This window comes from Phalaenopsis equestris, unplaced genomic scaffold (assembly GCF_001263595.1).
Source record: "Phalaenopsis equestris unplaced genomic scaffold, ASM126359v1 Scaffold000002, whole genome shotgun sequence".
Classification (NCBI taxonomy): Eukaryota; Viridiplantae; Streptophyta; class Magnoliopsida; order Asparagales; family Orchidaceae; genus Phalaenopsis; species Phalaenopsis equestris.
This window is the reverse complement of record NW_018164444.1, coordinates 30,588,719-30,600,227: the sequence shown is the minus strand read 5'-3', so window position 1 is coordinate 30,600,227 and position 11,509 is coordinate 30,588,719. Positions and strand designations below refer to the sequence as shown.

Genomic DNA, 11,509 nt, shown 5'->3' with positions numbered 1-11,509 from the left:
ATTATAATATATATATATATATATATATATTGTCAAACAAAAGTTCTTTAATAAAATTAGCACTATTTTTTATTTTGGCTTTATGATAGAAAAAATTAATATCATCCTCCCATTTCTTCAACTAGGAAAAGTTGGCCCTTTGCTTAAGCCACTTATATTCACAAAAATAGCACTATGCAAATCTCTTTCATTACAGACAAGTTGAGTAACCAAATCTTTAGAATAAGGATTGATATATGTATGGTTCAAATGATCTTCCTGTTGGCTTTTAAGATCAGTGATGGAAACAGAAATAGAATTAGAACTATTCCAATTCCAAATTTTCAAAGCAAACTTAAACATTTTTCAATTTATTGCAATAGCAAAAAGAGGATCACCTTTAACCTAAATATTCCAATCAGAGTTAACATCACAACAATTAATACAATGGCCCCAAAAGTTCTTATACATATATCTACTTCCAAGTTTATTAGAATCACCCAAAGAAACAAAAATATGAGAATAGTTATAAGTGTATAAACCCATAACTCTAAAAAAAGAATAAGGAAAAGTATTCATTCAATGAGTATTATATAGAGCTAAATCCAAAAGACATCTAATAGGTGTATCCAATTGATTATTGAATCAACTATGAACAATACAATTATTAAAGTCTGTGAGCTTACTAGGAATATGAGGAATACCTTCAACTGTCTCATCAATTTTAGGAATACAATTAAAACCGCCCAAAATCAACCAAGGATCTTGCATATTAACTTAGATAGATAAAATATCATCCCAGATCTCTTTTCTGACTAAAGCAAGTTAAAACGATTAATAGAAAAGGTATCTGAAAGAGAAGATGGAGATAATTTGGTTACAAAAAGATAAACGAGTTTTAATTTATAATCATAAAGAAGCTTACACAATCCTCAATGCGAGCTTCATTATTAAGCCCAATGGCATTCCAAACAATAATATTAATAAACATCATTATAAGATGAAAAAAATAGAATTTTAAAAAAAAGTAAATCAGTGAGAAATTCCTCCTTTTGGCCTCCCATGTTAGCCTTAAAAAGAGGTCAAAAAGAGGAAGAAGAGTGAAGAGTGGCAGAAGAATCAACATGAGCAGAAATACTCATAGTCTTAGATAAATTATGCTAAAAAACAGATCTATCTTGATTTTTCACTTGAGGAAGAACCATATCAGCAGCATCATCTTCCAAAATAACAACAATGGACAATTTTCACTGTCAAGAACATCAGCATTATCTTGAGGAAATAATTAAAATCCTATGGGGTAACATTACCCCTAATATCATTAACATTGGGCAAAATAGAATAGACATCTTGAGCAATAAGAAATAACAATATCACGATCCCAAGGGTCAGCACAGTAAGTTTCAGAAGGAATGTTTAAGTCAGGGGAAACATCAATATTATAAAAATAAAGGGAGGGATGTGAAGAAGGAATATTATTCACTCGAGGAAGTATTTGAAACCTCTAAAAATTATCTCTTCTATTCCTACTTCAACCCCGGCAACAACGAAAAAGCAGAAAATACAAAAGTGGGCTGAAAATTAGGAGTTTTAAGACAATTAGAGGAGTCATAAGCAAAAATAGAAAATATTTTATATAGAATTAGCTTTCATTCATAAACAAATGGTTGCATGATGACCTGATCTATCACAACAAATTCAATAGAATCAAGAAGAACGATATCAATAATAATTTGAACGTTAAGTCTAGCAAAAGTAAGGCGTGAACCATTTGCAGTGAAAGAATCAACTACCAATGTAACACCTATTTTACAAGCAATCTTAGATATACCCTTTTCCAACCAGCAACAAAGCAACAGATTGGGTAATTAAACTTAGATAGGAAAATTCCTAAAATCTTCCTTAACTGGTTTAAAATCATGTGTCCATTGCTTAAAAAAAAAAGCCTCATAAATAATCATGCACCATCCATCAAAATCATATCAAAAGCCTCTATGCAGGTAAACTTAAAGAAGAAAAACCTTCAGTAAGAGATGACAAATCAAGAGTCCTTTCAACTTCCACATCTTACTGATAGCTTGCAACAAATTATGGTAAAAAAGACACTTACCCAATGCATGACCAACTAACACAAAATTCCAGAGTTTAAAACCATCTTTCACTTCTTGATCCGAAAAAGAGACAATACTTCCTTACAAGGTATGAAAGAAAAAGAGAAATTAGAAAAGTTAGGAAGACTCGAAGACATAAGCTCTTTCCAATTTAGCAATGGATCAGATAAGGATAGAGCGGCCAAAACAACTAGAGAAGAGATGAAAAAGAAGATGTATGCATTCTAAAGAAAAGGGGCCCAGCCCCAAAACCGAAAAACACCACTCAACTCCTTTGAATGAAGGCAAACCCTACTGCAAGAGGACAAAAATGGGAGGAGAAAAATAAACACCCCAAAACCCTAACAAAGCTCCCATTGGAATGTAATACTGTTGCTTAATAAAATCTTCAGATTATGACCCGCTCTTTGTTTTTTGTCCATCTTGTTGCCTTTACTGTCCAACCTTTTTTTTTCCGATAATTGCAGTCACTCCTTCAATTATAAAAATAATCCTAAAATTTCATAATTCATAAACCAACATTTTACCTATCATCTCACAACTATTGGACTCACAATTCGCAATTGAAAATTAAATGCCCGACACTTCATAAATATTCCATGCCAGCAGTTCATGCACATCTTTAACAACAAAAAGTCAAATATCAACACTACAGATCATAACATATACAAAATTGGTCAAATAAACATCAAAATTAAAATAAATAACTAAATAAAATAAAAAAAAGAGATTAGAACACAGTCAATTCCGGTGGGAGTCAGCTCTTTATCTGATCCAAAACTGAAGGTTCTTTCACCGACGGTGCTTCCACCGATTCAAGCCTCTGCTCCTTACCACCATCTTTTGGGATGATCAATCCATAACCACCATCTTTTCTTTTGTATAAAATGTTTATCTCACCTGATAGAGAAATACAGCAAAATATGCAAAATCAGCAGCAAAGAAATAGAATCTGCAGCGTATGAAGGCTAAAGGCTCAACAAGGCGAGCATTTTCTTCACCTGTTTCATCGTTTCGGAAGCCGTAGAAGTCATGATCCACATTCTGTAATTGCTGCACAGCTTCTTCCACAGTTAATGGAGGCATCTCGAAATATTTTGTACGAACAACCTGATGAGAGATATTCCCCATCACATGAAAAATGAATTTTGTATTCAAAATTATTTAATGAAAAATAGTAAAGCCAATGCAGGAGAAATGTATTATGAAAAGTATTAAAATCTAATTGTTGTAAATTAGGAAATGCTAAATATTAGAGAGATTGATATTAGGTAACCTAACTTGGGGAGATCTAATTATATAATATTTCTATATTAAAAAACATAATTTGAGAAGATGTAAATATGATATTTCTTATATTAGAAATATTTATAATTTATATACCATAATCCTCTCATATTTATATAAGAGAGATTATAGAGGATTTAAGTGTGTTAAGTTGTAATTCTAGTTCAGCCGATTTTCTCTCCCCTCTTTTTGATAGTGGAATAGCTTCTTCTCATGAACGTAGGTGAATTTGTACTAAACTGCGTAAATCGCACTGTGTTTGATTGTTTAGTTTTTTGGTTGTATGAATTTATTTTCCGCATTATTTTGCACAACAAACTGAACCACGTTGAAAATTTGCACAAATGATGATTTCAAAATTATTCAAAATAGCATTTTTTACTGGACTGATATCATTCACTATAGTTTTTAAACCTTTAATAAAAGCTGCACAAATGATCATTTAACCATTGGTTGACAATCTCACACAAATAACATGGATCGCAAAATAATCAAATGTTAGATAAAAAATAAAGGACACATTTAAAAATTTAAGATTATTCTAGATTTCAATAATTAATCATGCAAGAAAACCAATCACGAATTTTAGAGAATTTTTAAAAAAAAAAGAAGTCAATCTGGAACTGCTTGGCAGGCATAAGAACAAAGCTTCTCGAAATTTGGATACATCAATCACATCATACTAGAAAAATTAACATCTAACTAGCATTCAAGCATAAAAGTAAACAAAAAACTTTTAGAATTATAATTATTACAATTAGAAGACATTTTTCTCAATTATCTTCATGCAATCGTGTGAATAATTAAAGAATAATGCATCGAAAGTAGCAAAAATGCTAGAGTACTAAATCCTTACTAAATTGATCTAGGAAGAGATCTAGATCATCTATGATAATTTTGGTATCAAATCATCAAGTGAATATAGGAAACATTATTGCTGAAAATTTGACAGCTTGAATTCTTAATGCAGACTGCCCCAGTAATGTTATTTTCACATCAGACTATAAATATCAGAGATCAAGTCTTAAAAAATACATACATGAAGATGAATCGTTGATTGAACGCCAAATGATAAAGAACAAGAGGTAGGAAATATAATTGGATGATGATAAATTTTAATTTTTAAAGTAGTATTGAAAGAAAATTTGAAATTAGACTACTAAATTTTAGATAATTTTCTTTCTTATTTTAGTGTTAGTCTTACGAATGATAAGATTGTTCCTTATTTTATGAAGTCAATTTAGAAGAAGATTAATCCTGTATTTGCATAAATGGGTTTGATTCCAGCAAAGAGAAGTAATTCTAACACTCAAAATTCTCAAATCTCCTCCCATCCTCTCTATACTGTCATTACCAACTTCAGGTACCGAAAATAGAATTTAAGCTTGTTCTCTTTCAACAGTCAGGGAGAACAAAATGAAAAACTGCTCAATGAAATCAATCATGAAATCAATCCAAAATGAAGAACATAATTTGTCATATCGAACTGGAATGAGATTCAAGAATTATGTTGGTTTAACCAAATATAAATCAAGAAATTGAACTAGATAGGTATATATATAGATTAGAAAATCAAATCAGAGAGAAAAAACTTCTAAAATAACAAAAAATGATTGAGATACCCTTACTTTGATTTTTAGATCAATAATATCTGCAGAATGTACAGAAATCCTTTTCCTATCTGCTCTAGCATAATGTTGAAAGGATAAATTTGAATCAAACTAGTATTAGGCGTCTTATCATTTCATTGGTGAATGGTATAAACAACAAAAAAAAAAAAAATTCAAGGGATTGGAAAACCTCTTATTATCCTATATTTACATAAAGAAAAGAAATAAATATAACAGAAAAATAATGGCCGGGACTAAGTCATCCTAATACCGTTGATCAAATGGCTAGAATAAAAAAAGAACAAATGACAATGACAATGGAGTGGTTGACAATATAGTCCATTAACATTAAGTCTTAATGATCCTATCTGCACTCTTCCTTCTCCTTTCATAAAAATCGATGCAGAAAATTTAATTAGTTGGTTGATAAAGCAGAGAAATACAACACTTTGTATCGTTGCAATAATCGTGATAAAGCAACATTCATACTTGAGCCATCATGCTTTAATGTGGTGGAACATTAGAAGAAAATGCACATCAAGAATTAATCAGAGGAAATTTCAAGTGACTAATGCAAATTAAATTCTACCAAATAATTGCCAAGAATTGATAGAGCAAAATAGCTCAATCTGAGCCAACCTCCAGGATGCATGTGAAGGATTATACTACAAAGTACCCCTTTGGGCTTTGCTTTATTATTCTAGATCAATGCGCAACAAAGCTCATCACATTTTTCCGAAATCTAACAATGAGAGGCTAATGAGAGATGCTAAAATGTATTCCAAATAAAAACTTCAAAAAATTTTCTTGAGGTTCCCAATTTATTTATCAATTCATACAAAGGTACCCCAAGCACTCTTTCATGTTTTAGACGACTTTTTTCTCTCTGATTTAATCGTGTTCTAGTTTTACGCAGCCATCCAATTTTATTTTCTAACAGCTCTACTACTGGATAACAAGAAGAAATACTGAATTCGAATTGCAAGGATTTAAACTAAGCTGCTTGATTTGCATTTATTTCAGTAAGTAGTCCTTCAATTTCTACTTTCCATTGAAGAAAAAAGACCATCTGGAATTATTTCCTGCAGAGGACGGTCAGAATATCATTGAAATCTTCTCCTGGATTGTAGAAACCAACAATTTAGATTATTTTCTTTGGCTGGCCAGCATCACAATCGAGAGACAACTGTGAATTTTAGCTATCAATGTTAAAGTTTCTGAGCACCTACGGCTGACCATCATAATACCCCCATTTCCTACAGTACCCAAGCACTGGATAACTTCGCTCAGAAGAAATAGAAAAGAAAGGAGGAGAGAAAAGGGGAAGAGGACTTGGGAAAATTTTTTATTGAATTTAATGCATGTTTTAAACAATTAAATATGCAACTGTAGGAAAGATAACATTGAATTCCCCTCAACAAACTCCACGAAAAAAAAAAAAAAAAAAAAAAAACAAAAACCAAAAAAAAAAACTATATACAAATCAAAAACAAAATAACTTCATACTACAAGATAATCCAATAGAACTAATCATAATCTTGAATTTAAATTCAAAACAAGCTTATCTAAAGAAGTTCTTGAAATTTAAACCATCATTATATAATTGTAATTTGAATTTTAATCTACTAATTCAGCTTTTGAAGCTTAGATCTCCCCCGTATGGCGTTCATTTTAAAATTAGAAAATGTTTATTGACTTCTCACAACAAGTTCAAGTTCAACAAGGTGATATAAGAATCATCATCATTCGTTCATTTGTGATCTGTCAAAATGATCACCCAATCCATTCACAATCTGATGCCCAAATTATGATAAAGCTTCTTCTTATATGCTTCTTTTAAGGATGGTCAATTAACCATCCCATTCATGATTGATCACGGATCATGGGTCCCCCAACTACCAAAAATTCATTCCTAAGAAGATCTTAAAAGCTTCTTTAAAAATTTTGGAGTTTCAAAGTTTACTTATTTATAGAGCTTGAATGGCATTTCATCTATAGATGACGCTTGCAAACATACATAGTCATATCTATGGAGTGCTACTTGATTTGGCTTGTTTACATGATAATATCTTCTTGCAAGTTTGCCAAAATTAATGAGCCACTGAATTATCATTTTCGTATATGAATTGTAAAGAGGAGAATTTTCAAGCTCCATAAGCAATGGAGATGTCTCCATTTATAATAGCTTTTTAATCTACTGCAACATAACTTTTTTTTTAGTATATGGGATGGCTGAAGAGGTGAATTTCTTTTGCTTCCTTCTGGATTTTCTTTTCCCCGCTCTCGATCATATACTTCCAATACTGCACGCACTATAAACCAATGAAGATCTTAGAGGCTTTTTTTTATGAATTTATAGAGCATGAAACAAACAAAAATATAACCAATATTACTTTGGGCTGTAGAAGATAATCTCACTCTATAATTTTGATAGAGTTAAATCATCATATTCTTCAATTAATTTATCATCTTCAGTATACATAATTTATTCAGGATCACATCTATATGATTAAATTCGGTTCTTATTAGAACATTAAATTCAGATATAATTGTATGCTCAAGTTTGATCTCAAATTCGAAGTATATATTTTATTCAAATAAATGTTCAAGTTCATGAACATAATCAAATGTATATGTATATCCCAACTTAACAAGATCAAATATTGATTTCTATTGGTAACATCATTATCATCAACATCTAAGACATCCTCAAAGAAATATTCATAAACAATAATTTCTTCAATAAGATCAAATGTGACGATATATAACTTTTATGTTGGTGAATGATTTACACGCTTATAGAAAAGATTGTAATGATTTTTTCAGTGACATAAGCACAAGAAAATAGATATAATAAAATGAATATAATATTTCTAAACCTCTAATGCTCTGCATAAACCCTCATCTACCATCCTGGAAGACTATATCTTAGTTCTTGCTTAATTTCATCAAAAAAGCCTGTAATGAAAAAGATAATGTAACATACTAGCCTAAATACAAGTAATGTATGGCTAAAAAATCTACAAACCTTAACATAATATACAAAGACGCCAAAAATATATTGTTTAAAGTCCTTAAGTCGCTTATATTGTTGCACCCTATTTTCACTGAATGATTTATTTACACTTAGCATACATTTCAAATCAGCCCATGTAAATTTAGGGCCCGTTTGGGGCAGCTTATAAGTGCGGCAGCGTTTTGAAAACCCCGCCTATATGTTTACTTCGCACGTTCGGATAAATTATATGAAAACGGCGTTTACTTTTTTCCATTACATGCATCTCGCAGGGTTATACCCGCGATCCATGTTCAGAAGTAGCTTTTGTCCCTTGTTTTACGCCTCTACCCCTCTCGCTCGTAAACCTAGCCTTCGCCGCCCACGAACCTTCGCTCTCCTTAGCCTAAGCCATTCGAAGCCGTTCGTTGCTCTCTGTTGCCGAAAGCCAGGCTCCCCCCTCCTACACATCCTCCGTCGCTCTCCTCCATTGTCGAAGTCGTTCGTTGCTCTCCTCTGTCACTCTACATTGTCGAGAGTCTTAGTTCAAATCCGTCTACTAGCTCTGGTCGATCCAAAGGAAACAGAGATCGGTGGGAGAACGGCATTAGCAACCTTGTGGTCATGCTGGAGTCGAAACCAGATAGAAAAGAGGTAGGAGAATGGAGAGTTGAAGCCATGGTTAATGCTCAAATTCCTCTTTTTTTTTGAGTAATTTGAAGGGGAAGAAAAGGAAGGTGTGGGGAGAAGGGAAGCGAGGTTGGGGTGTTTATAGGATTAATCCCCTACTACGCCGAAGCAGACCATTTCAGCTATGTTTTGAGGCATGAATACTTTTCAATCTGATGTGAAATATTGGTTGTAATATTGGATGTTTTATTCCAAACGGTTTCAGTTGATTTATGTTGCGAGCGTTTAGCTAAGAGTAACTGACGAAATATTTGAATAGAAGTTTGAAAACTGCTGTTCAAATTCATATATCTCTGTGGATAGCTTTAGATATTCCTAAACTTGGTTATGGAAGTTATAGATTCTTTGATTTATGTTTTTTATCACAAAAGCGCCATAGACTTTGCAATCTGATAGAATTTTGCTTGCCTGCCTTAAAGTTAAATTTGTTGTTGGGTGAAATTTGCAAACCATTGTCCAAATTGAAACAGGCACAAGCTCTTCTTACTTGCGCTCTTTCATGAAATTGATTGTTTATGGTATTAGGTTTTATTTTAGTATCGGTCATTGTAATATTTATGTGATGGACACTTTATTTTTATGTATTGGCATTTACAACCACCATACTACCATCTATATATCGTTCCTATTAACTCAAGTTAATGTTTATCATGTTTAAAAAAATATCATTTTTCATATTTTGTAGAATGGATGAAGAACAACTTAACCACAACCGCAAAATCACTTACATATATAAATGTAACTCTAATCTTTTGTATTTTCATGTTTTAACATTTGAACTTAAATTTTACAAACTTGACACATTCCATATGAATTAATGTTACGTTGCAATTTTTTGGTGGTTTGTATGTGTCGAATGAGTCTGAAGAGGGTTAATTGGTTCTAAACTATCTACATATATACATTGTCATTTTGTTGAGAAATTACAAATTCTGCATGACACATTGTTCATTTAACTAAAAAATATGCAAATAAGTTGTTTACAAAACGCACAAACCAAACAACTAAATAGCTTATCCAGAATATGGGCAGAATAGTCATTTATCCAGAATCAGTTGTTTCCCAAATGCACAAACCAAACAGCTAGCCAGCTTATCCGGATCAGCTGTTCCAGCAGATTATCAGGATAAGTTGTTTATCAGCATAAGTTGGATAAGCTGCAGCTGACCCAAACAGACCTTTAAAAATAAGATTTCATTAATAATAATGTTCATGTTCTATAATTTTGTTCAGCAAGTTAATCCTTTCTAAATAAATAAATAGCAACATTCAAGCAAAATAAATTAACTCAGTGATGTAATATGAAAATTTCCTAAGATCACATCACCCATCAAGCGTGGGAATATAAGTTTGAAACTCACAATAATTGCATTGAGGCAGTCTAGAACCATAGCTCAATTTTGTTTAAATTACATCGTATTGTTACTTGTCAATTAATCGTGCTATTATATCCTACTTTCTATCAACATAGTGCCACAACCTTAAGCTCCAACAATATAAATTCTGATATAGACAATCTTAGGGTCTAAAGTTTCATAATGAAAATCTAGTATTAGATGCAAAAAGTTAAGCACATCAGGTTAAATTTGAAATTTATAAAAAATTTAATTAGGATAGTTCATCATCCTTTCAGATGAAAACTAAATATTCTAAAATTTGCAAACAATAAATAACACAGCTCATTTCTTTTAGGATTCATTATTATAAGCATGCTTACTCCAAGATAAATAAATAAAAGTAAAAAAAATGTTTGAAATAAAATATCACAAGTAAAAATGAAAGTTTAGTGAATCAACTTGAAATTATAAATTGTTACATTTGCAACAATATTTTTTGCATGCATCTTTCAAGCAAAGTTTGGCCTAGTCCAAACTTCATAAATGTAACTCCCTAAAAAACGATATAAATACTGAAATGAATTATTTATTAATTTTATGATCGAAGTGTACTCATATCAAATGGATTTTTTTTATCAAGAATACCATAAAATTTAAAGTGCTTTCAATGGTTTTGGTTTCTAAAAAATATATGTTGAATAAGTAATTTTAGTAAGGAGTATCATAATCTATCCATTTTTATATCAACTTTGACCAATCGTCAAACATTCACAAAACTAAAGAAGTTGGTTCATCAACTTATTCTTATATTGTGTATCAACATCAATGATCGTTATTGGGTCATTTAAATCCTATCTAATCAATCCCAATTTTTCCTTCAAAGTGTAGAATTTAAAATAGCTAAGAGAGTTGAAATGACTATAATTTTTTACTCCAAACACTATTTCAAAGATAAAACAACTTTCAAGGAATCAAAATTATTGACTTTTTGAGACAATGACGTCATAAACAACCAAATCAAAGTGTATTAAAGGGCAAAAACAACGAAATCAATCTAAACCACTAATCTTCCCTTCCCCTTCGTGCGCATAAGGCATACGTAGAACTAAAGTCATTAGTAATTAAAGTTATAGCCCGGCTAACCAAAAGGGTCATAAAACCAGTGCCCCCATCATCCTTCTTCTCATAAGTGCCCATATAGTTTCCTCTTATCAGGAAAAAACATTCAATTTGTTTGCAATTTATCTGACAAGATAAACTTTTATAGCAAGGTATTCATTAAAACAAAAAAAAAACAAAACAACTTTCTTTCTAAAAAAACTAAAAAAATCTTGATGTAAACACATATAAACTTCTTCCTTTATTTCTGGAATGATACCCTTTCCCCTCTCTCCCTCTTCTCTTCTCTCCTTGTTGCTTCTTATTGTGGGATGCATCAATAAAATGCAACAATTTCTTTACATAGTGCTGTCGGCCGTTTTTATGTTCAACTTGACTTTC

At 31.5% G+C, this 11,509-nt stretch overlaps 1 protein-coding gene across 1 annotated transcript; it reads right to left on the bottom strand.

Annotated features, from left to right (window-relative positions):
* Positions 1-2,646: 2,646 nt before the first annotated feature.
* On the bottom strand, positions 2,647-3,199 carry LOC110039554 (ribosome-binding factor PSRP1, chloroplastic-like). The gene is made up of 2 exons (XM_020744662.1): positions 3,092-3,199; positions 2,647-2,990 (listed from the first exon to the last, which is right to left on the bottom strand). The coding sequence occupies exons 1-2, from the start codon at positions 3,174-3,176 to the stop codon at positions 2,848-2,850; spliced, it is 228 nt and encodes a 75-aa protein (XP_020600321.1). The 5' UTR covers positions 3,177-3,199; the 3' UTR covers positions 2,647-2,847.
* Positions 3,200-11,509: the final 8,310 nt, after the last annotated feature.

Bases quoted from the DNA above. Each gene is read 5' to 3' on its own strand.
- LOC110039554 (XM_020744662.1), bottom strand. From the start codon at position 3,176: ATGCCTCCATTAACTGTGGAAGAAGCTGTGCAGCAATTACAGAATGTG. The intron at 2,991-3,091 runs GTGAAGAAAATG...TTTCTCTATCAG, and splicing joins CTTCCGAAACGATGAAACAG to GTGAGATAAACATTTTATAC.